Source organism: Tinamus guttatus, unplaced genomic scaffold, assembly GCF_059628265.1.
Source record: "Tinamus guttatus ecotype Peru unplaced genomic scaffold, ASM5962826v1 Tinamus_guttatus_pri_ptg000459l, whole genome shotgun sequence".
Taxonomy (NCBI): Eukaryota; Metazoa; Chordata; class Aves; order Tinamiformes; family Tinamidae; genus Tinamus; species Tinamus guttatus.
This window is the reverse complement of record NW_028288993.1, coordinates 8,492,408-8,518,696: the sequence shown is the minus strand read 5'-3', so window position 1 is coordinate 8,518,696 and position 26,289 is coordinate 8,492,408. Positions and strand designations below refer to the sequence as shown.

The 26,289-nt window shown below is 38.8% G+C and overlaps 1 protein-coding gene across 1 annotated transcript in view; it reads right to left on the bottom strand.

The window, feature by feature from the left end:
* The window catches only part of TMEM132D (transmembrane protein 132D), a 209,190-nt gene extending 183,205 nt beyond the window's left edge, over positions 1-25,985 (bottom strand). The window contains exon 1 of the mRNA XM_088532496.1: positions 25,799-25,985. Coding sequence (XP_088388622.1) covers positions 25,799-25,877 — 79 coding nt within the window. The 5' untranslated portion in view covers positions 25,878-25,985. The remainder of the gene's footprint in view (positions 1-25,798) is intronic.
* Between the last annotated feature and the right edge of the window lie 304 nt (positions 25,986-26,289).

The following is a 26,289-nucleotide window of genomic DNA, read 5'->3' as shown; positions in this document are numbered from 1 at the left end:
TTTGTGGTTTTGTAATGCACCTTCCCCAAGTGTGAAACATACTTACTGCAAACAAAGTGCATATAGTCACTTCCCTGGATGTACAAGGCAAAATGCTTTGAAAAACAGCAGAATCGTCTTTTTTTCTTTTATCTTGAACATCAATTTTTAGTAGTGATTAACAGACTGTAAAATTCAATACTGATTTGACATTCCAAACACAGAATCTTTCATTCAACAGTTTTTAAAGTGCTCAGGTGAGAGTTTTGACCATAACCAGTTATGATTGCGTATTATTTTCCAAATCTTTCCCCCTCTCCCTATTACATTATATAGTCATGAATCCACAAAGGAAGTACAGGTATTATATCTATGTGTCTATTTAGCCTATTATTAATCATAATAAAGGGAAATGACAATTTTCCAGGTGTTATTAAAATGTCCTATCACCCCACAAAGAATAAAGAAGCTACTATGTGATACCTAACATAACAGAAAATAAAATTACTGCTACAGTTAAGGAAAATATTAGAGTGCCATATCTTTGGAAAGTCATTTTTCCAATACAATTATTTGAGAACTGAATATTAAGGTTCATAGCCAGTGTTTCTTCCCTACTTCTACTTACCCAGGATTTTTGGCAAGAAAACTCAAGGCATTGAGTGAATACATGGAGTGAAGAAGATAAGAATACAACATTACTTTGCATTATTACAGTGTTTTACAGTATTTTAAAGTACTTATTACCATTAGTTATTTGAAACAAGCATATGTTGGATTCAGCTTCAAGAACTGGTCTGGGACCACAGACTGTTAAGTCAGGAATAATTCAAAGAGTGGGAATTCTACTTAAAGCGTTCCTTTTCTTTCCCCTAATACCCTCCTGCCCTTCTGCAGTCGTCTGTAATTTGTGCCATTTCAATTGCAACTTTCTAACTTCTGAGGGCATGCCTTATCTATGTTTGCAAAGCACTGCACAAGCTAGCAGCACTATATACATATTGGTGGTAATAATAATTAATATTTACCCAGCAGAGCACAAGCTCAGGCACATCATTCAAATCCAGACCGGTCCTGCTGTTGTACCCAAATCCCTGGGGATTTACTCAAGGGCAAATCTAATAGAAAACTAGTTCAGGATCTGTGTTATATCCTCACATTCATACACTAAATAACACAGGTTCAGAGAGTAGTATTTATGTATTATGATTTAAATATTATACCCAATCTGCACATACATACTGTACTGGAGCTTTCTAAGAAACAGCAGTACAGGAATAAGCCATACCACTACTTGGAGCAATCTGTGTATCCCTAACAAAGTTAATTTTTTTTTATGTGCTTATTAAAAGGAGTGCAATTAAAAGTAGATGTAGAAGTATAAGTACAGGGTAAGTTTTCTTTCCTGCACTAAAGTAAATAGCTGAACAATTCTAGAGTAGCTTTACCATCTCTGAGATGACATCTTCAATTAGGCCTCGCTATGAAGTTGTCCTTTTCAGATAAGGGTACTTAAAAGCAAAAAGTGTGTTTTACACAATTATTGTATAACTCTTCTTTAAGAAGTCATCCATTAATTCTGGTTCCAGCAATTATTTTTTCCAGAAGAAAAAGAAAGGAGCTTGTATTAGATAAAAAATTTTAGTTATATCATGGTCTCACTGCTTGGAAAGAAATAGGTGTCAAGAAAATAAATTGCTTTTTCAAACTTTGTCATAATATACTTTTGCATTATTAGAATGCCTTAAAAATATTATTAAAATTCAGAATCAAATCTAACATGAAAGCTTTAGTAAGTGAAACTGGCTGACTGGAGCACACTTTATCTGTAGGCAGCATCTGTACAGAGGTGCTTTGGTTTAGCCTTGCCTGTTATTTAAAAAAAAAAAAAAGAAAAAAAAAAGAAAAAAAGAAAAAAGAGACAGACCGACATCTCAGTGAAAATTTGTGGAGGCCAAAAGGAGATATGCAACTTCAGCAAGACTGATATGAAATCTGGTCTTGATTCTCCCAGAGCTTACTTGCATTTCATGCAGCTCCTGTTCTTATCTGCAGAGACATAAGAATGATCTAAATGCAGATAAACTAAATTAGGAAAGCAGCAGCAAGACATTAGGGCCAAGTTTTCAGCATTGCTCCAGTAATTATTTTATCTGTGGAGAACTCACAGCTGAGAAATTGTATAAATGATCCTGAAAAGGAAACAAATGCTTAGAATAAATATACATACTGTCCGTAATTTCAAGTTTGCCTCTATCTTGCACAATGATACAGAATGTCTACACAGACCAGAAATAAAGCCAGTAGCTAAACAGTATAATCTGGCTTTGCATTCTTACAAGACTCCCTAAGTGAGGATGCTTAAGGCATTATAATAAATGCTGCTGTCCTAACCAACACTGCAGAAAAATGCATAACAAGGAGTCAAACTGACAGCATGGATTGTCATTGTCCTTGAATTCCTTCTGCCACCAAAACAGCAAACAACAACAAAAAAAATCATAAACAAAGTGATTGCAGCTCTAACACTTCAGTCTGCACTTACAGGCTTAAGAGTTAATGCCTTCCAAGGCTATCGTTTCAGTTTGTTTTTCTTCTGTCTCAGAAAAGTAATTGCAATAACTCACATAGAAATATTAAGGGTTCCCTTTTATTTGTCTTCAGGTATAAACCTTAGAGACTCAAACATGTTCAAGATTGCCTCTGGAGCCACAGAAATGTGAATTCTTTTAATAAATGAAAGGGGATTCATAGGAAAATCCATAGCTCCTGAAAAGCACCAAAGACCATGAGACTGATGATGTTACCACAGTAATGCTTCACGTGAGGAGGACAACCATGCTTTTAGTCTTCCTTATCAACATTACTGCAGAATGTTTTCCAGTCTTTGAGAGCAGGGTAGTCATGACAGCCTTTGGTAAAATGAGAAGAAATCCTGTGCTCATGCATGAACAACCCCAGCTGTTAGAAGCTATTTGCTGCTTCAGAGACAAATATGCACAATACACAGATGGACAGAGCTGCACAAGGAAGAGACCTCAATGTGCTCTGCAGAGATTCCACAGCCTGGATAATATTGCACAGGACTGTGGTCACAGGTTGTGACCAACCCCATCGCACAGGGCCCCTGAGGAAAAGAAATCCAGAAAAAAATCTCTCGAGGTGCAACTAAGATAAATGGTGGGAGGGAGATATTCTCCCTCATCCTCACAAAGGGAAGAAAAGAAAAATAAAGGTGACTATTGTCTCCATCTGACCGCACTAATGGCTTCAATGTACACTATAGCAACTTTCCAACAGCTGAGGTTTCATAGATAGTAGTGCTAACAGCTAGGTAAAAACATATTCAGGTATATCTGCCAGTGCTGTAATCACACCTCTGTTAGTAGCATGGATGCATGGCATATCCAGAGGAAAAGCCAAAAAAAAAAAAACCCAAAACACACACGCACACTAAAGTATTCTGCAAAAGTCAGCTAAGTGACTAAAGTCAGCTATTATCATCTAATGCATAATGAAGCTTTTCCTAATCCTATTCTCAACAGATCAGGAACTAGTAGACAAGAATCACTAGCCAAGTTAAGTTTTTTCACAGTGAAATACACATATGTGGACAAGAGAAAGCACCAATTGAAAATATGTAAAAGCTGCTGGCTGCAATGCCTAAATGATTAAGAAGGTAATCTTCACAAAGAAATGTGCCACATATTTGTTTATATTAATGTTAATAACTTGTTAACTAAGAATAAATTATCATACATTTATCATAAGTGAAACAAAGTGCGCCCTAAGATAGGCTGTGCAAATGAAAGCTACTGCTTACATAGGTTTAGGGCATGTGCATTAATAAACACATCTTTGTAGCAGTGAAAATGAATGTGATACCTGGTACACTAAGGCAGAGCAGGATGGAAGAGCACCAAGAAGCACCGGGCCACCTGCAATGCTGTGCAAGCTGTAAGGTCTACATGCTTCCCTCCCCTCATGTTTCAAGGCCAATAAATGTGAAACATCTAATTATTTCTTCCTTAGTTTCCAGCCATACACTCCAACTTATAATGAAATGCTTTTTAAAAGCTTTTTATCTTCAAAGTTTCACCCAGTGCATAAGGTTGTTCCTCTTTCACGCAAATGACAGTGAGGACTCCATGAGAGAATGAGTATTTAACTGCTCATCACGCTCCTCCTGGGAGTGTTTCTCTACTTACAGAGCTACAAGTCAAACCACAGGCTCTTATTTGCTCTTGTTGCTCTAGGAGTGGTGTTCATATCCTGGAAATATTTGTAACCCCACTGAGAGCAGAGGCTCTGAGGAAGACATCTGCAATCACCTACCAAAATCCACCCAGTGCACCAAGTTTAGCAGTACAGAAAATTCACCCTATGTGTATGATCCAATAAATGCCACAGTGTTTCTTATGGCATGTAACCATGTGTAGGGAGATGATGCCATCTTTCCTTATGCTGAGGAGCCTCTTGCTTGCCTCCAGCATCATTCAACAGAAGGATGACAGAATATTTGTCTGTGCAATTCTTGCTTCTATAATAAAGATTTGCAAAACACTGGAAAGCAAGCAAGTCTGGTTTTTGTTTTCTCTAGAGAAGTGAGCAAAGCCATGTCAGAGAAATTTAAGTTTAAATTTGGAACGAGGTGAGAACAGCACAGCAGGGATGGAACATGCTATTTCTACAGTTATTCAGTATTTTCCTCTCCAGAGCTCATGCCCCTCTCCAGATTAAGCAGCTCAAATCCATATGTAAATGAGAAAGATGATCTACCATTCATTGGAGATATAAATCACTGCCCCATAAGATTCACTCCCACTGCTTGGACAAGCTCTAGCACAGCCTCAGTAGGAGGGAGCTCATTTAATAGCCAAAAATACAAAATTCTTAGCAAAGAATTGTCTCCTTACTCTGGGTAATTAATTCCTTGACCATGGCAGAAGGAAGCTGAGTGCTAACCCACTCTCAGACAGTAATGATTATGCTAATCTAGTCAAGAGGAAAAGCTGTGCTGTGTATTAATCAAAGTCCTGAGCTCAAGTTCTCATTGTTTTTGGACTAAGTGATCAATAGAGACACTTACTTGTCACAAGTACATGACAGCTCTACTAGGGTTTTACATTTCTCTTGTGCATGTTAATGAAATGCAACTAATGGAGGGCTCATCAGTTGAGAAAGCTGAAATGGGCATTTTATGGGGAAAAACTGCATTGCCAGGATGTACAGAATAGACAGTCTAAATGGTATTTCACTTCTACACCTTAAAGTACCATGTACTATAAAAACCACAAGAGATGAATCAAGTGTCTTGAGTGAAGGTTCTTTCTTCTCCTATGGTGCATTCAAACTCGGTTCTATAAAGCAAGATGCCTTTCTCCTGTCTACCATAACCTGCATTTGCAGAAGGTCTGAGCTGCTCAGTGCAACCTGACAGAAATACAGAGCACAAAGTGCCTGCACCCATCAGGCACTGAATACAGTGGTGATCACATCAGCAACATCTGTCCTGGGGAAGACCTCCTGCATTGTGCCTTGGGCTAGGAAAGCATTGCTGCTCAATGTCATCTACTCTCGCTTGGCTTAGGCTACAAATTGGCTGTATGAATCAGTTTAAATTGCAAGTTAACCCTGTTAAAGCCCTATGCCTTAGTATATATACACACACAAGCAGGAGATGGAAAACTGAAAAAATTGTACAAAACACACGAGGACTAGCTAGTGAATTAAGCAAACTGACTACTTCTAAACCATAATGCCTGGTTTAGTTTGGGATGTTTTTCCTCCTAATGAAATTAAGATCAATCTCCAGAATCATAGCACTGTGTATGCCACTTCTTATGTTTATATAAATTACTCCAAGGATTTCTGCTACAGAAAATGTTTAACAGTTTTCTCAACAGGCTGTTTCCAGAAAAGCCGGTCACATACTGATTTAGAGCAGGTCATCAAAAGAACAGCTAGAAGTCTGCAGACAAGTGGGACTTCGTAATGGTCTCAAAGCTGGGGATGTGCAGGGTAGCAGTCAGAATTCATGTAAGTTAGGGAAAAATCACAGCAATCTCCAAAGCTAGTTGAAACCTCAGTATTCCTAGAGCTACTGGAAACTGTCACTAAGTCTCATGAAGCTACCAAATTAATTAACTCTGTAAACCAGAGAAAGATCAGGGCAGCCAGATATGGCCCCTGCTGCCATAGGGTCTCCCAACAAGTTCTGCCCAGGCCCCTGCAGCCCCCAGGAGGGACCATCACCACAGAGCTCACGCTCCTGCCTGTCCCTCAATCCCATAGACCTGTCACCGCTTCATCTACCTCCGGTTTGTCACACAAATGGATCCCACCATAACCTGGGTAGGAAGGATTTACAATATCCTATAGCTTGCTATGTAGGTTAATAGCTGATTTTGTTTCCTGCTGTACATATGACTCCCATTAGCACTAATAATTTAAGATATGGGCAAGTGCTCTCCCAAAAATCAGAATGATTTATCATTCCCAAAAGCTTCTTTTGTTAGCAGTAAATCACTAAATATTTTTCCTAATGCAGTGTATAGGGATCAATAATTATTGTACTTAAAAAGCAGGAAATAAAACTACTTACTCTGCCAGTCTTACATTAACAAACTAATTAAAGGAACTATTAATAAATCCATTCCAATTGATTTGAACTTTTCCAAAGAATAAGAAAATCATCTGAAAGAAAAATTTGCTTTGAACATTGTGTTAGCTTGCCAGACAGATGAGTGAAGCATAAAAAGTTCTTTTTATAGGTGCACCTAATCTCTTTTTTTTTCCCCTCTGCCATTTATGCACACAAAACACTCTTTGTTTGAAGAGAATGAAGAAAGAAATGCAAGAGTATGTCTGGTTTCCCCTTCCACTCAGAGCAAAAGCACTGAAATGTTTTTCCATACAGTTAAGGACAACTAGCATGAACAGATGCATCTCCAGCATCAAGACCCAAATTCTGGAGTGGTATAAACTAACAAGGAACAATGTATTTCTCGCCAATCAATCAGATTGAGATTGTGATGAGAAATAACTACACTACATCTCTCTGGACTCACATTTATAATACATCTTCATTTCAAAAAGTTCTTCAAGAAATATTTGAATTCTCCTTTGAGAAAGGATAATCGCCCTGAACTCAGTCTGGAGTTTACTGGAGTCATAGAAAGTCTTTGATCCATCATCCATTTGATCACTGAATCAAATTCCTCTGAAGCATCTTTTTTAAAAAGAGATCAAGAACATTTCCAGGAATCTATTGTGTGTGTTCACTCGCACAAGTTTTCAGAAACTCTCCATTCTTAGGATGTAGTTTTATTTCAGTAATTCTTCAGTCTTCAGAATATTGAGAGCAGAACAGTTGTATATATTCATAAATATTATATAAACAAAATATATATAAACAATAAACAGGAAGTCTTGTGTTGCAATCGGAAAACATTTTTCATGTTATAAGCTACTTGGATATCGAATTACTCATTATCTGACACCATCAATTGCTTCATATACTGTCACATTTAAAATATATTAAATATTTGCCTTTTGAAATATGTACCAGCTATAAATCAAACCAATATGAACATCAAAGATATTTTCCCCTAACAGAGATCTGAAGACAACTTTTTTGATAAATCAGAAAGGTGAAAACAAATAAAATGTGAAGTTTGCTTAAGGTCATATTAAAGTCAAAAGTAGAGTAGACACCAGCTCTCAAACAGGCCCAGTAGGGCTTGCCACATTAGGCAACAAAGCCAGAGAAAGCACAAGCATCAAATATATGTGCTGGGAGAACAGAAGTGGCTTTAATTAGAAAGTTCTTCCTCCTGCTACAATTGAAGGGGATAAATTCCATTTCCAGTTAAAGCAAGGTAAATCCATAGTAATGCCACAGAAACTGCGCTGCCTTTACATCACTATAACAAGTAGCAAAATTTAGTCAGCTTTTCTTGAAATACATCTCCAGGAGCACTCTGTGTGCACAGAGCATCCTGCTCTGCAAGATGTCAGTCATGCTTTGATGACCTGAACCAGAATACAAGTCTTACACTGTTAGCAAGGCATCCTAACTGCCTGCTTCATTAAATGCTCCCAGAAAACCCAGGCACACCCAAGGGGCAAAAGCAGACCGTGACAGCTGCAACATTAAACCCAGAGAGCTTTCAATTTTTGCATTTAGGAATATGACAAGCATATGCAGATTTTCTAAGGGTTCCTTCCTTTCTCCCTTTCATTTACATTCTAGTCTGAAGCACAAATGCCACAGAAGTTGCCTTCTGCCAATCTTTAAGTGGTCTATAACTTCAGAGTAATCTTTGAATATTTTGTCCTATTTGAGAAACATGAAACATGCACAGAATGGTTTAACACCACCTGCAAATGAGAAAGTCAAGTAAAATTTACAGTTCAGAGACAAAAATCCAAAAGCTTTGGGAAAGGCTAATTTAATACATCTGTCATATACAATTACACCCAAACTGTAATCCAAAACATCTATTTTTTCTTCCTTTTCAGACATAAAAGAGCCAATTGCCCAGGCTTAAAATTAAACATCTGTTTCACCAAACAGAGATATTAACCTCCACAGTTTTTATGAAGCAATAAGCTTCGATCACTCAGCACTTCCCAGGAACAGTTGCTGTCTCCATCACGTGAATTGTCACGGTGGCTTCCTGAGCATAAAATGCCAGAGTGATCGAGTATTAAAGTAGTGGGTGGGCTGTTATTAATATAGGATGCAGATGCTTCTTTTTATAATACAATATATTTATTTTAAGGGGATTTGCTGCTATTCTTGTTAATGAACACATGGCAGGGGCTGAGTCAAACCATGGCAGTCATGTACGGTACAAGACCCAAACACGGCCTGTATGATAGCCCAAGACTTGGGGCAACGTGCAAATGTTTGTGCTACCCACATGATTTACAAATGGAATGACAATGATTCCCTTGTTTTATTCCTTATCTATCCTTAGAACATACATACCTGCCACAAATAAAACGAGAATTAGTTCAAACCATGGATACTGTTCTTTCAAGTAAAACTTCACAATTTTTGTTTTTAAAAAATATATATATAATCCATACTTTATGGATTTTAGTCAGGCTCTTCAGCAGCAAATACGATAGGAAAATTTCTAAGAGTAGCCCAAAAGTTGCCCCAAGTGCTGCAACATGAATCCAACACTCTTGACTGGCATCCAGAGCAGGACACAGGAGCCAGTCTCTATTCAAGCTGTGCCAATCTTCTCCTCACACCTGCATTTTATTCTGCTTGGATTGCTGCAGACAGGCTACAGCATCTCAGCTCTGGTCACTCCTGTTGCAAGGCCTGACCTCCCCTTCCTGATGCTGTTTTGCTGTCGGGGACATGAGCTGTTCTAGTCTGGGGACACAGGAACACTGGACTTCTCTCCCTTCCAGCATTTTTCTAGGCACCAAACCACCAAAGTATAAGCGGTTCTATTAACACATTCCTCCACAACAGCTCAATGAAAAGGGCAAGCAATGGCAGCATTAAAGCAGACCAGCACACAAGCTTTAACGCTGGCTTCAGCCACTGCAAATTGCACTGGTTTTGAATTGTCTTAAATCTGAAATTATCTTGATTTCAGAATATAAGAAATAAAAGACAGAGGAACACTGAAAATGAGGAACCAAGGACTTTCCTAGCTCCAAGAGCTTACCATGCAAAACATGGATAACCTGGGAAGCAAAAGGATACTGTGATATTAACTTGTTCTTAATATCTTGGCTGCTGGCACTGTTGATAAGTGCAGTTTTGTAGATGGAGGCGAGGGAGGTTGTCTTACAGTACCTGATCATAGCTCATTAGGTTTCCCAGACTTGAGAAAACACTGCACTTCATAAAGTTGACAGACTAAAGGCTAATGCACTTGCCCATCCATTCTTTATCAAATTCATGGCATTAACGTATTGCTCCACCTTTTCCAAACAAGAAACAGCCTGCAGCAGCAACAGTGCTCTGCATTGTTGCTTATGACAAGACTGAGCTAAGAAATTGAGGAGATGCATATGCCAGGGACAAGGCGTTGCTGTGCAAAAGCTAAACAAGTCTCTGGGTACTTTATCCATGCCAAGCATTTACTTAAACTTTGGCTACTTTCTGTATAGTAATAAGTACATAACTTACTACCCCATGTTAAAAATCACCCTCCTATAATTCTTCTTTCAAGTACAAGCAGCTCATTTCTACCATACTGTAGATTTTTAGGAGCATTTTCTGCTGGGTAAGGGTGAATGAAAAGCAGCAAAAATAGTTTAATGTTCTCTCCCCTTGTTGATAACAGGAAACAGGTAACAGGAGAACTGGAACCACCACTTAACCAAAAGGAAATACGAGTAAGTATGAAGATAAGCCAGTGAATTTAAATGTCTAGAATGGATGAGATTATCTGAATTAAAAACAAAAGGATGCTGCTGTGTACAATGAAAACAGGAATAAAATTTCAAATGATCCTGGCCTTTTCGTGTACTGTCGTCCTACTGAGCCAACTCTTTTTGCCTTCTATTTTCAGGCACTTAATTAGTTTCAAGGTTTAAAAAAACAACTTCTAAGCAGCTCATTGCATTACTTCAAAGATCAAACTGGAGAGAAAATGCAGAATAAGAAAAGCAAAATAAACGCTGCACTTCTTCCTTAGCTTTAAATCAAAGAACTGCTTAAATAAAATCATCTGTTGGGCATGCAAGATCATTCCCTTTTTAAAGGAAGGGAAATTAAAGCCAGAATTGAGACCTCTTCATCCATTTTCATCGCAAATATTAATAGTTCCACATACCACATCAGCATCCCTAAACCCAGCCAAGTTTTTGTCCCTGAGCTGGGAGCTGCTCTACAGCTTGCGATGGAGTCAAGACCTGGATCTCCGCATGCTCCGCTGTTTAATCTCACAGGAAAAGTTACTAGCATAAAAACAGCTCGTTCTTCACATTCAGCATATATTGTATGCTTCCACATTTTGTTTTCATTATGTAAAAACAGACAGGATTTTAATTAAAAAGGCTGCCGTCAGCCAGAATTAGGAAGCAGGAAGCCTCAAGCAGCTCTTTCGAGGATTCACAGTGGTGACAATTTCAATGTACGAGGTGTCCTTCTGCCCAGAGACTGTGATTAGCCAGGAAGTTTGCCCTTTCCATTCATTGAAACCTGCTACTTCAATCTTTTCCATCTGTGTTCTCTGAACCCTTCATTTTCAATAGGTTCAGATTAATTCAGAGCAGCCAGGGAGGCCAACAAGCTCTACCATTCTCTCTCATCCTCGGGGCTACATGCTGACATCTTGAAAAGAATTTAGAAGTTAATCTAATACCACTTTTCACACAACAAAATTGTTTGAATTCCATCCAAGGAGCACACAGGTAGAATTAGGAATGGGTCAGTGACTCAAGCAGCCATTTGCTCCCATGCTGCTCTAAACATTGCACTGCAATAAAAACAAAACATTTTGGTTGTTTGCAGACATGGGCTAGGAGCTTGGTGACCTAAGGGGCAAAACGGAATAACTTTAAGAGCTGTTATGCTGATGCACACTAGGAAGCAATTGCAGCACTCCTTACCTCTTGATACACATGAGCTAATAGCTGTGGTGCACGGGACAGATTTACAGCTCTCAGATGGCATTTGTCTATGGTGAGTATGTTCTGACAGTGGGAAAGAAAAAAGGGGTCAGAACCAAAAGCCTGCACCAGATACAAGACAGACTTACCAATTCAGTTGCAGCTCATCCTGAAGAAAAAATATACAAGGGACTAAGGACTGAGAAGTGCCTGGGTGACAGGCAGATGTGAGAGATCTCAACAGCAGTCTGTAGTGCTCAGGACAGACAGCACTGGGCTCGCCCCAGCTTCGCACTGGAGAGGGGGTATAAGAACCAGTGGTATAAAACCATGCCATGTTTGTCCAGCTTGCATGGCTTTGCTTCATCATCATATGATGTGTGATACTTCGTCTAAAAGACATTACTACCTCACAAGTGAAATGGATGTTGCTATTGCAATGCCAATCAGTCAAAAGAGCAATTATAAATATTCCAGAGGACCACTGTATAACTTGCATTCCTGTTTATCTGATTTCTGTGTATTCCATAAATTTGTACAACATCTATTTCTGTAATCATACTTTATCCACAAGGGAATAAGAAAGATTCCATGAACAGGTTACTGATGGTATAAGCATAACTGCAGGGCATAGCCCAAAGAACACATTTTATTTCCCCCATCACTCTTGACCACACAATCTTGCCCCTCCATCACATCAGATCTGGTGAGCTCATGGCCCCAGGTTAAGGGTTTCTCAGACACATAGATGGCTTTTTCATTTGGTGGGTTAGTTTTCCATCAACACTGGTAGCTGGCTCAACTCACCCTGCAACAGCTGAATTGCCAGAGCTGGTATCTTAAGAAAAGCCTGCAGAGAAAACATCTCCCACTTCCTCCCAATACCACCCAAGAATTAGTTTTCAGCTAAGGAGTTGTGTGTGGCTCATTACTCAACTACATAAATGCCAATGGCACACCAGAAAAGAGGAATTGCAACAGCCTTGGCTTAGGCAGATTTAACCTGCTGAGGAACTATGCCATCCATCCTCATTTCCAAAACAATCAGATCCAAAACAGGAAAGAACGATTACAAACAGTTTCCTTCTAACTGCTTATAGTTTTGTATCAAACATAGCACTACCCACAATTTATGGCTTTGCAGGCAAAATTAAATACCCAAAACACGAAAAAGCTACCATTCAAATACTGTGCTAGCACAATAGTGCTAAAAGAAATCTTCTTAAATTCTAAGGAAAGCCTGTTAGAATCATTTTCCATGGCTAAATTACTAAAAACTCTTCACATTTCTCCTGCAGAGCTGGACCTTGACTCCAAAAGACTTATTGCGCTTGCAGAACACTTAGCACAGATTTCATTGCAATATAAAGTATAATTTATTTCTTTCTTTCAAGTTGTATGCTGTATATATAATACCACATAATGTATCACTTCTGTTATGCATTTTGACTACTTTTTGCAGGGCAGAAGGCAGAGTCTATTGTGAGTTGTGCAATCTACATCAATTGAGAAGGAAGTAAAAACCATTTAAATATCACCTTTTATCAGCAGAACACCGGGAGCACCTGCAAAGAGGAAGAGCTTCCATTATGCAAAGAAAGAAATGCTAAGAAATATCTGTTCTACTGGAAGGGATAGGGAGGGAGAGAAGGAGTGAGATTAAGAAGTCAGCATGGTTAAAAAAATATTTTACTGAAAAAGAAAGCAAAAATCAAAAAGAACCTGTTTTCACTCGCAGAATCACATGTATTGTGTTTCAAATAAAATTGGAAAATACAGTAATAGAACAAGTGCTTAGAGATATAACTGAGCATCAGTTACTGTACTTTCATGTGTACCGACCATTCAAGATGAGATTATGAGAAAAACAAGTAAACGTCTGTTACTTGTTAACTGTTTACAACTTGATTTTTTTAAAACAGAAAACACAGTTGGGCAAAATTGGCATTTATTTATCCCACAAAAAAGGTAGTTTCATATTTGCTTTAGTCTGAAACTAAAATTTTAGTTCAAACTGCCCCACACTGAGGTGCTATTGAGTAAAGGAAGCTAAGGAAAACAGCTCTGAGCACTGGCCCCTTGGTGCAGGCTGGATTGGGCCCTCTCAGAACAAAATGCTTTAATTAATGAGAGGGCAACGCTGCAGTCTGATACAGTAGCATGAGGCCAAGTGTATGTGCTACTGACCTCTGAGCTATGGTATGAGCACATGTGAGGGTGTCTGAGGACATTAGGCCTCCTGGAACAATATTAGAGCCAAATCTGGCATTGGCTGTGCATGCATCATCTGCCTGCAGCAGGTCACAGAACCAACAAAGCAGATATTCAGATATTGCTGATTATGCAGTCTTCACAACACCCCTTTTCACTAGTTCTTACTACAGAGTAGTAGCACACAGCAAATATGGTGGAGAACTTAGACTATTTTTCCTTTTTGTCATCCAATTTCCATGATTTTTCTCCATGCATGTCCTCAACCTTAATTTTCTGGGCTCCCAGCCTAACTTGCCAATTACTTTCTGAGAGCTCCTACAGCTCAGTAATACTAGTCCAATGTATTGGATTGAACTGTTATCTGTTGATGAGTCCTCCATGAGTCCTCCTGTTCTTCCTGGCTCCAAAAACAACAAGACTTGCAAGCAAACAGAATGCAATAATGGCAGTGATCTATACACAAGGAGGCAACTGCTTGAACTACGGAGGAATTCACTTACTGAAAAACACATTCATTTAGTTGTTGGAGAAGTGAAGAGGTTTGAGCGCAGCATTTCAGTGGACCAGCTGGATTTAGACTAGGACCAATGCAATAGATCAGCTGCTCCCAAGACAGATGTCAGAAATATAAAGTATAACTGAACCCACTACAACACTTCCATAGGTTCCAAATGAGATTTTGATAGCACCTGTCTGGCAGAAGAGGATAAAACAAATATGAGAATGATTGATTTGTCAGAGAAACTGTACAAACTGGCAGAAAACATCTGCAACAAGTCAAAGACCATATCCAAGGATTTCATGGAGCAATGCATCACCACCACAGGCATGGAGAGCAGGGCACCCAATATTCTCAGGTTGAAATCACAAATGAGAGAACACTTATTAGGGAAAAAAAGAGATATTAGCATTGCATAGTGGGAATCAAAACACTAGAAATGGTTCCACATCAAAAACCTGCAATTGCTACCTTCATTTTTTTAATGGGTTTTACTTTGCCCCTTCACCTTCAGGCTCCCAGTAACTTTCTAGCTGTACATTACAGGTCATATGGACTTAAAGTTTGTCTGATATATTTATCGGAGATATCATCACTGTCCTGTGACCTGTTACAACAGCCAAAGCCTGTAAGCGCTCACCCCTCCACAGAAAAGCAGATGCTAATAGCGTCCCTATGATGATCTTCAATTTTGAATTCATGATTCCTACCTTAGCCTGCCAAAGCTCAGATTTGTTAGCGCTGCAAATATGCTGCCAAACTCATATTTCTCTTCTGAAGCTGCTAAAAAGAGGACAGTTGAAAAGAATCTTTGCAGATCATCCCTTTTATTACTATTTGTGCAATTTGATTATTTGATGAGAACCTCTAATGCATGCAAAGAGAAGCTAAACATCATGACTATAAATACCATAGCAAAGGTCTGCTATATATAGTATTCTCCATTTATGAAATGCTTCTCTTTTTTCAGGGCCTGATATGGGAATGCTCCAAAGCACGTGCATAATTTTGATAGGAATGGATGAAAGGAGCATATGGCTGCACAGGAATAGAAAGAAAACAAACAAATAAATGCTTCAACAGTGATTATTGCACCATTACTCTGATCTGTTGCTGCTCAAATAAAGAATCTGAGTAAAAAGTCATGAAAACACATACAGGTGATGTGTTGCTATGTGTATTTTAAACTACTGTGGTAGAAACAGCAGGGAACATTTACAGCCAAAGTTATCAAAGGACGAAGCAGGGAGAGGAAGAAAAAAAACAAAACAAAAAATATCACAACAGCAAACTGTGTAGGGATCACAGCTCTTAAGTATTTACCTTATTTAGCATTTCATTTAATACGCAAATGAAGCATTAACAAACAGAGAAAAAGGAGCACCAAGATAGCACTCAAAATATCATCCTGCTAGCTAACATTTGGAAAATGCAATTTAATTCTCAAGGGGATTTGCAGTGATTTTTTTTATATTTCTTCTAACCTGGGTTTGCATCCATTAAGCTCAGTCTGCATTCTGGACCTCAGTTCTGGTGGACTTCAAAAGCAGCAAATCCAGCAAAATCCACAGGGTTCCAACACAAGAACTTTAAGAGCTTGAACTTGGGTACAGTTTAACTGAAGTGTTTGATAAGACTCAAACATCAAACTAGTCAGAAAAATAAAAGCTGGACATAAATATTCTGACAATTTGAAGGCTTTGCAAATGCATCTCTGCTCTTGACCATTCTTTATTACATGATGATGGAACCTTTTCTCCTGTCACAAAAGAGGGATTTTTCCAATATTGTGACAAGTTCAACCGCCACATGCATATTCCCCAGGATAAAATTGTCTTTATTAACAAAAGGTCTTAAAGGTAATGATTGCTATGAATGCTTCTTGCAGAAGAAAGCGTTGCACAGCATTACACTTCTTGGAGGACCTCAGGATCTGCTAAAAAGCTATTGAATATTCATGGTTGGACAAAATGCTGTAACAGCATAGAAGATTTTTTTCTTGGGGGGACCAAAACCACAAGGGATCCTCTAGAAAAAGGATACATATGGATGGGGATGGAGTTTCAAGTATCTATATTGCTTCTCCATGTACATATCTACAAACCACCTCTAGTGGCATATTGACAGAAAGAAGACAAAAGAAATTTACGTTCCAAAAGAAAAGTTGACAACAGCAAGAGGTTGAATTGCACACAAATTACAAAAAAAAACACAAAGACTGAGAAGTATTGTCTCTGTGTGTGATCTGAGCAAATGAGTTCAGAAGAATCTATTAGTTTTTGGCTGTTTCAATTTTCATGTCCCATCAACAATGGAAGAAAAGAGCCAACAGTTTCTTCCTCAGTCTGTCTCATCAACACTGCTACTCAGATTACTAACATAAAGAAGCTTAAAATAAATCAAAAAGACTTCAAGGAAGAGAGAAAGAATGAAATATTTCCAAGATCTGTACCATCTGCCAAAAAATTCTCATTGCAAGCAGTTTGTTGCATTATTAATAAAGGTATTCAAAATCAAGTTGGTTTCCTTAACAGTTTAGTAACAGGGATAACAAATATAAACACCTTTTTATAAAGAAATGTTACAAAGTCTTTATTCCCTGTATTGCTTTACAATTTGAGGTTGTTTAGATGCTTTATTAATTGTAACATAGCAGTGGGATCTAGTTAAGCTCTGGGAGCCCAGATGCATTCATTTCCCCCACCCCCCGTCCTGCTCTTCTCCCTACTCTTCCTTTCTATACTTAAAGGTCTTTAAGTTGCTAATGTTTCCAGTGATCAAGACAATCAGAGGGCCATGTTTCATTCTCCAGGTCAGCCATTACTAATTAATTATTTGTAATGTTGTAACATGTGCAGTCCCCCCCAGAGAACAGGGACAGATGCTATAGAGCAGCAAGCAAGAGGTCCTGCTCTGAAGAACCCACATTCCAAATAGACAAGGCAGATCAAATGAGAAAGGAAAGGCAGAGAACTGAAATGATTTTCCAAAGGTCACAGAGAGCCAATGTGTTCCCCAACTCTTATATCACCACAGCAAGCCACTGTACAGCCCAGCTTTCATAAAGAGAATTCCAACAAGGAAGATGATTCTGCTTCTGTAATGGAATAATAATGCCTACTTAAGAGTGGGATAGAAAATAATGCTTTAAGGCTATTAAAAAATAAACTAGAACTGTTAAAAAAGCATCTGAAGTATTTGACAAACTTTAAAATAGGAATATGATAAAGGGAGATGTATCTGCCTCTGCAACATCAAACCGTGAGATAATCCTCAATTTTGCTGGAGAAGTCAGTGATCATGGGTAGTTTTTCTGAGGAGATTTTGTTTATTTCTTTTTACAGGAGCATGCTGGCAGGGCTTAGTACAGCCTAGCTCAGTAGAAACCTATTAAAATTATTTTAGTGGGCAGATGGTGTCAAAGAGTCAGAAGTATATAGCAGAATCCTACTGTGCACAAGCCTTCAGTGTGAAAAACCATCTCCTAGCAGACAACTGATACAGGGGACACAAGACCACAATGGTGAGAGCAGGGCATTGCAAAAGTCATGATCCCCTTCCAACTGTTCACCCCAACAGTATGGAAAAAAATCATAGAGAGTAAGAGAACCTTAAATGATAAATCTTAAGCAAGAGTGTCTATGGAGAATATGATATCAAACTTGAAAAAGACACAGCTCTTCCTATTATTCACCAAAAACATAATTATTCTTTATCATTGATAGAGATATTTCATCTCAGAAAGACAAAAAACAACGTTTTGGAGTGTCCACTAACTCTTCGGCGCTCTCCCTCACCCTTTTAACATCCTGATTTATGGGACTTAGAAGCCTTGCTTAGAAAACTCACTCACAAGAATAGGAATGTACAAACTTAGTACAGATGTTTGGAAATAGCAGCCTTGCTGTCACATCCTAGAAGATTCCAGAACTCAGAGCAATAAGTAAGGTGCTAGTAGATTATGAAACTCTCCTTTTGCATATTTTCCTTTTTCCACAACTACAGTCATCCCTCTGCAGCTCAAGGGGAACAGGCTCACAAAGATCCTATTTTGTTCATGAATCAATGTAAGAAGTTAAACTCTGTATTACTAATAAGATTTTGCCCAAGTAGGTCACCGGGTATTGTGATTATTTGATTTCTTCATTGCCTTCAGAAAAGCAAACAAAAATAACACAAAATGAAGGGGTAAGACACACAAGTCTCAATGTTGTCTTTTACTCAACAAACCAAAGATGAATTAATGGCCAGTGATGACACATTGATGAGTATTTGGTACCCTGCAGCAGACAGTCACAGTTTGCAAATGCCTTCTCACTGCCAAAGAGATTGGTTTAGACATTTTCTTACTCTTCCATGATCCTACAGGAATTGGCCATGTATAAACAACAATACTAACTGCCCAACATGTACTAACTAATTAAAATTAACCAAGCAAGGCTGATTACATTAAGATAGTGATACAAGCCTTAAAAGGATGAATTCAGAGTTTGATTGTAGGTACATTTAATCATTTCTATTTCCTTTTCTTGAAGACACATGGAATGAGTCATCATGGCTCAGCAGAATATGGAGGATATGACTAATCCAGGATCACTGATAACTGGACAGGCTGAAGACTAAGGGTGTTGCTTCCATTCCTGTATTATGGATTGGATTAAAATTCAGACAGACACACTATGGCTAGTTATCTCTGCTAACCTATAGCTTTACATTTTTCTTATACTGTTTATTTACAGAGTGAATATTGAAGACCTAAAATGAAATGCTTTAAAAAAAAAATCAAATAAGCAATGCTGAGGTCTAGTAAAGTTCAATACTCTGAGATTGGTTAGTATTAGATGAGACTAAGCTCAGAATCAGAGTATTCCTTTAGCATACAAAACACATGCAGCCTCATCTATGTGTCTGGATATCTGACTGGTTCTTCAGCAAGTGGTCTGCAAACTCTCTGCTCAAGTCTGCCTGCCTGGAAAGCAAAAAGACCTTTTGTAAAGCACCCTAGTTCAGCTAGAGAGCACTATGTTGCTTCCTAGTTTATCTCTGCATACACCAAACAAAGAATGTTTTGTTACCAATCCATATTTCTGCTCATCTCTTACTCCTATTACCTCTGCAAATTTCTTCTTGGTACCTAGCTCACTCATTTATTTGCTCTTTTTATATGTATTATTCAGTATCTTCTTCTCATATTTTGTGATCTACATGTCCAGTTTTACATGCAGTTTTATTCAGCTCACTTCAGCTGTAAAACCACAAACTAATGAGGCCCAATGTCTTCTACCAGAGAGAAGAACTACTGAGATTAAAGGATGCCATTGGCAGAAAAGCAAATAAGTATAAAATTGAATGAATATGACTGAAAAATGCTTACTAACTGTTACTATAGCAATTTTTTGGAACAGCTTCTGTTCATCTAAACTGTCTAACACAGTATGAAGACAAAGGTTTTTGTTTACATCCAAAACTCCAAATAACCAAACAAATTGAGTTGACCTGAGAAATGAAACTTGGTAAGTCTGTGGAAAGATGGACTGACTACAGGAGCAAAACAGAGGCCCTATATTTTGTAAATACAAGGAAATACACATCAGTAGAGATGCACCCACTATCAACCATTGCACATTTCAGTTTTTATGGAGGCAACACAAAGCTGCTCTAGAAACCTTGGAAATTAGGAAACTCAATTTAGTAAAAACACACACACCACACCCCCACACAGCCCTGGGAATGTAAAAACAGACAAACACCCTCTCTGAGTACAGTAGAAGTCTTTTAGGATGTTAACTGACACTACAATATAGGTACCATAAGCAGACTATTCCACCCCACTTCACTGAACCACTACCCAGTGATGATTTAAGTGAGCGTGTGCTGAAGTGGATCAGCATTTGAAATACTGAGGCAGTAACAAAGAGTTCAGATAAATACTTTAAATTACCATAGTTTCACTCTGGTGTCTTTTCCCTAGCCCTTTTAAAGACAAGTGTTGGATAACTCTTCGGAAAGAGCCAGGCCAACTCACACAATGTTGTTACACAGGTCTGTTTGCAACCAAACTGAAATTGGGATGCACTCTGAAAGCTCCCTTATTGCTCCTGTTTCCTGCCTTCATTTCTCCTAGCCTGCACACATAAGGTTTCTGGCATTGCTTTCACAACATCATTCAGACATGGGATGAATCAAGGTGTGGGGGGCATAGGCTGAAAAAACACCACACCAGAAAACTCTGCTCTGAATTAAAACCTACTAACAGCAGCAAAAACCTATATACTTACTTTAATGGGCTCTGGATCACACCCATTGTGAATCTATAGACTGACCTACCATCTTAGATCACTGTGCCAGGGCTTAGATCACCCTCTAGGTCAAGTTTAAGTAGCATTACAAAAGAGGGAAGGGGAATTTTGCATGGTTACTGCACAAGCTGTACCTCCTTGGAGGATGAATACCTTCAATCTGTTAGCTCTGTGGGGCTGTCAGACCAGCACCTTACCCTGGAATTAAGTCTATTTAATAAAAGAAGAAATCCAGGACATGAAGAAGTCACATCTCATTTTGCAGGTAATTTCCCACCCATAGAAGACAGTGAAATAGCCCAACATCCTCAAATATGTACTTTAAATCTTCTCATAATAATTAGTGTTATCTAAATGTCTCTGAACTCTTTAAAATCCACTTCATTTTGAATGGTCATTAATAATGCAGCAGGCTATATTACAAAGACTGGGGAAAAAATCAAGTAATTTAATGTAACACTTTATAAACTAAACCTGTGATGAATCTCAGATGCCTCTTCAGCTCCTCAGCAATCAATCTGTCTGGAGTCATGTTTATGTATCCTAGGACTGGTGATAGTCTGCCACTAGACTTGGCATCCACAGCAACTTCAGGAGGTTGATTTAATGCAAATACAGCATGAAGAATCATATTATCTTTTGATTCTCTCTTTTATTAAATAAAACTGATCTTTATTGAATAAAGCTGCTTTTATTAATATCTAAAACATTGGTTGGTGTCACAGAGCCTGCCAGTCCCATGGAACTAATAAAAGAAAAGACAGAAGTAAAAAATGAGAACATTGCAGGGAAATATTAGAACCCAAATCACCTTAAGCCAGTGTTGCAGCTGACAAATAAAACACTGGTCTAGCACTAGAAATTTTTAGTCTGAATTTATTATTTTTGCTGAAAGAAAGAAGGCAGATCCACTTTACCCAGAACTGCAGTGTGCCAAGCAGCACTTCAAAAGCAGAGAAGGGCAAGTTGGTTTGCCCTTTTTGTACCATGTCTCAAAAGACGATAGTTTAGATGCTGCTGGGACAGGGAGGAAAAATTCTGGATTTTGTAGAACAACTTGAACCATAAGATAGAAAGACTTCATTTACCTTTTGGGGTCATAAGCTAATCTTTAGGTTTCTGCGCTTAGACAAATGCTATAGGAGAAAGCTCTCAGCTGGCCACAGCTGTACATCCTGCTTGTCCAAGGAGTGACCATCTCAAACCAGCATGCAGTAAATCCTCCAGACCTATCAATTGGCTGTGCTGCAGCAACGGGTGGCTGTGATGAGCCCATCACCATAATTAGTGTCAACTAGTGACTCTGAGAAGGAGACTGTGCCCCTTATCAGTACAATAAAAGTCTGTCAACATGAATTGAAATTCAATTCTGAACTCCTGTCTAGTCACCACCAAGGGAGAGGAAAAAAAAGATATAAACCAAACAGAGCAGTCTTTAATTTCAAACCCACTGTCCATTACTAATAAAACACTATCCATGTTCCCCAGTAGTGATCCAAGTTAAGCAAACAGTGAACCAAGTTATGTTGAACTCAGCTTTTCATCGTCCACATTTCTGTTTCTATTAAGTACACAGCACACTTCAATATCAGGGCAAAATCTGCACAAACTGGTCTTCAGAACTGAATCACACCCAGATCCACCATCCCACTGAAGCCAGCAGATGCCCCAGAGGGATCCAGTGAAGGAATGGGCCTTCCTGTGCAGTTCACAAAGACACAACCCACCAAAGTCCTAAGAGCAGCGTGTACATAATGTGGACAGAATGACACACTCTGGTATCATCATGGAACCAATAACATTGCTCAGTCTGTCCATTAAGAGACAAAATCCTCTACAAGCCAGTGGAGATCAAGGGGGTTCAAAGAATCCCATAACATGAATATCCCAAACTAAATGGGAATGCATTCAATCCAAACAAATAGATACTTCTATAACGTAATCAGAACAAAATTTTTTTTTTTTTTTTTTCTGGGAGATTCCCCCCCACACACACTTTCCTATACTAGGAGATTAGCATCACTGGGAATGGAGGACCCACTTCCCTTGCCTGTGGGGAACACAAGGTAATCCTGTCCAACACCATTGCCAAGCCTTTACATTTATAAAGGCTGAGGGAAAAAGAAAATCAAAACAGAAGCTATGTGGTCTGAGATCTCATTAGAAAACAACCTGCAAGAATATTTCAGCCTAGGATGACAGGGAACAGGGGATGTGATGCTTGGTACAATGCAGGCAGAAAAATTAATAATTTCTCTTGTTTTCTTACTGTCAAGACCTGAAATTTGAAATGATTTTTTAAAATTATTTGATACAAAACATTCACCCTGTGGAAGTTCCTCTGTCTGAAGTCTATATACACATACTACATACATCCCCAAACTGTTCAGCATCTTTCAGAAGATGCTCATTTCATTATAACCCTGTGCCCAGCACAGTGTCTGGTGTTAAAGTAATGAAGTTTTTATTCCGCATTCACTGAGACCAAGGGGAGTTCTCCCCCTTAAAACCAGGGGAACAAAACACACCCATTACTGACCCTATTTATTTGTCTGTATGCCCATAAACATCAGCTGGACTGAGGTTTTTTTTAGGTGAAGGTTTCTGGAGAATTTTTCATTGTTTGTATATCAAATAGAAAAATGCCAAACAGAGTAAAAATTGGCTTTGCAGGACTGAGTCCAGAAAACTTAAAAAAAAAAAAAAAAAAAAAAAAAACACTCTTAAGCGAAGCCAAAGCTGTGAAATGCAACTCCCTATTAACAACAATTATATAACTTTATACTCCATGCTTTCCTGTCTATGTGTATACATATGTATAACTATACATACACACATAGTATGACTGTACAATATCTTCAAATACCAGAATTTTATCAGTCACCAATTGTTCTGTAAAGAACATGAAAGTCCTTGTAGAAAACAACATTCCACTTCTCGGGCTAGAGCTATTTTCCCCATTTACAAGATAAAAGCCAAGCAAAACTGTGATAATATTCTAGAGTCCTGAGCATTATTACCTGGAAGATTAGGAAAGTGTGGAGGGAGCAGGTACGTTGCTATGGCTCTGAGCAATCAGCAGCAAACCCACACAATAGAGCTGATTCCTGCTGCATGCTAAAAGATTTTGTGTCTCTTTAGGAAAACTTTGTCATCTTGACAAAGGAAAGAGTTTCTACTAGCAACAAAAAGGTAGCAAACAAATCTGCTCAGTATCAGTAATCAAGAATTTTTGTTTTTCATCATCTTTGGGGAAGAAATAAATCAACATTTTGCATTGACTAGTTTATGGTGTGTCTAGAACACTGTGGTCTCTCCAGAGCACAACACAGCCTAGCAGTGTGAGCAGAGCCTGTTACCACGTGTGGCAGGAGACAGTTACCTTGAAGATGGATATCTGCATTGATGAGCAGCAGAGTCCCAGCAATCCTGCAGTGGGATATTATGGAGCACAAAAAATGGCACAAACGGTTTCAGTAGTTCTAATGGGATCTTGTGTATCTAATTCCAGGATATACCAAATTTAATGAAACTTCCTACTGCATAGAAAAACAACTCTTGTGAGTTCTTATAAGAGTTTTCAATTATCTTTCACATAAGAGACCTCCTTTACAGGTCCAGTTTTCTGTTTAAGTTTCTTTCAAAGGAATTTAAGAATTCATATAGGATTATTATAATTGCTGAACTGACAAACATTATAGACTGTAGAACTCAAATCTACTTGTACATCAATCTTGAAATATACTTGCAATCTCTCACACACTCTGTTAATGCAGTGCTAATGATGCAAATCAAAAAACTCCAAGAAAAACAGATGAAAAAGTTAATACTTTTACTGCATTGTTAGTTGATCTAAAGTACCAGTATCACTTAAGATACTTTTTTTTTTTTTATATATATAGCCTAGATGGTAATCAGGATATACCCAGTCTACTGGTGTGCAATGTGAATGAAGTAATCTTTTTAAAAGACTCAATCTCCCAGCCCTTGCTGCTAATGCATTTCCATTTGCAACTTCAAGCTGTACTTATGCAGGCACTGCATTTAGGTAACATTTCAGGAGACTTACAATTTTTCTCCCATTCTTTATCAGCCTGTTTTAAAAAAGATGAAAAGGGAACTCAACAATAGAAACCACTACAAAAACACACAAGTGTTTATTCTGTCCCTAGTGTTCAGCAGGCTCAGTTTAGACAAAGTAGTTAAAGATGATTAGCTTTTTTTTTTTTTTTTTTTTTTTAAAAAAAAAGGCACTATCATACCTTGAAGTGAAAGTGTTCTAAAACAGAAATCTGCCTATAAACAGAACTCTTTATCAGTATGTTTGCAAAAATCATAGATTAAACGCATATGCTACTATTCCTTACTGAAGACTAACCACATGGGAGCTTTAAATTTAATATTCTTACCAAAATATAGATGTGAGGCACAAGGTCTTTTAGAGTGAGGTTATTCCTCATAACTTCCATCATGCAGGGACAGCGGAATTGTCTACATTAAGGATTATAAAAATGCATTTACCTTTTGGCTGAGACCATGAATGAAAACTTTAAGTTCAAAGGAGAATTTAAACAACACAGAAACGTCGTCTCTGTGCTAGCTCTCTCATCCGTGCTATAAACACATATGAGGGCAACATGAAGATACCACTGAGGAGTTGTCTGAAATCATCTGTCACAACACCCAAACTCTGTGCAGCATGCAGAAATATCTGACACAGCAGCTCAGCATCTCAACAGAGCTTTTAAAGATTTCAACAAGCACATATTTGTCTGGTCCAGTAAGACAGTCTCAGCCTGAGACACAGGATTTTTCATTTGAAGAATTACACAGGAAACAAAGATAGGGCAGCTGCTATCCCAAAGATTTCTAATTTCTACATAATAAAACCTTTCATAATCCAAGAGACATCCACCTCATCAGTGATGAGGCATCCAGCATCTATTACACCATGCAAAATAAAATTTCTTATAACAAACATCTCTATAAATGTCTAGACTGTTTGTCAAAGTCGAACAAACAAACAAAATCCTCCCATCCAGGGTTTCCCTCCGGATGTCTTTGGTTTTGACTCACACACAAGTCCCCCCCGGCTCTTTTAGTGGCGAATTGTGGGTATCGACATCCAAGGAACCACCAGAGCCAGGGGACAGAGGGTGCGTATGCAAAACATGAAACAGAGCAAAGAAACAGTCAGAGAGAGGAGATTGAGCCTTACCTTTGGAAAAAACTGCTGCCAGGCTCAAGAGCAGAGGTGACAAGAGATGCCCCATATTGCTAATCCCAGAAGTGCCCATGCTCAGCTCTGAGAGGGAGTCAGGGCTCAGTTCCACACACTTTGCGGTCAAAGTAAAAACTGGTCAGCTGGAGAGGCTGCATTTTCAGCAAAAGGTCATCTGGAGAGCGCAAGAGGCACCTGCTTCGCAGAGAGCACTTATTTCTCCGGCTTCAACCCGCCCTCTTCCTCCCTCCCATCTTCAAGGCAGGCGGATGCTATGGAAGAAAAGCCACTCTCTGCGCTCAAGCAGCGCAGCAACAGAAAACTGTTCTCATGGCAGCCCCGTCCCGAGCCCCAAGTTTGTCTTTAGGGGATGCTGAACAGCCCGGGCACCGTCCGGAGGGACGAGGAAGTTCCCTGCTTCTCCATTCACTTGTTCCACTTTCCGCACGGGAGCGAAGGGGCGAGCGCGGCTCCCCCGCGGGGGCTCG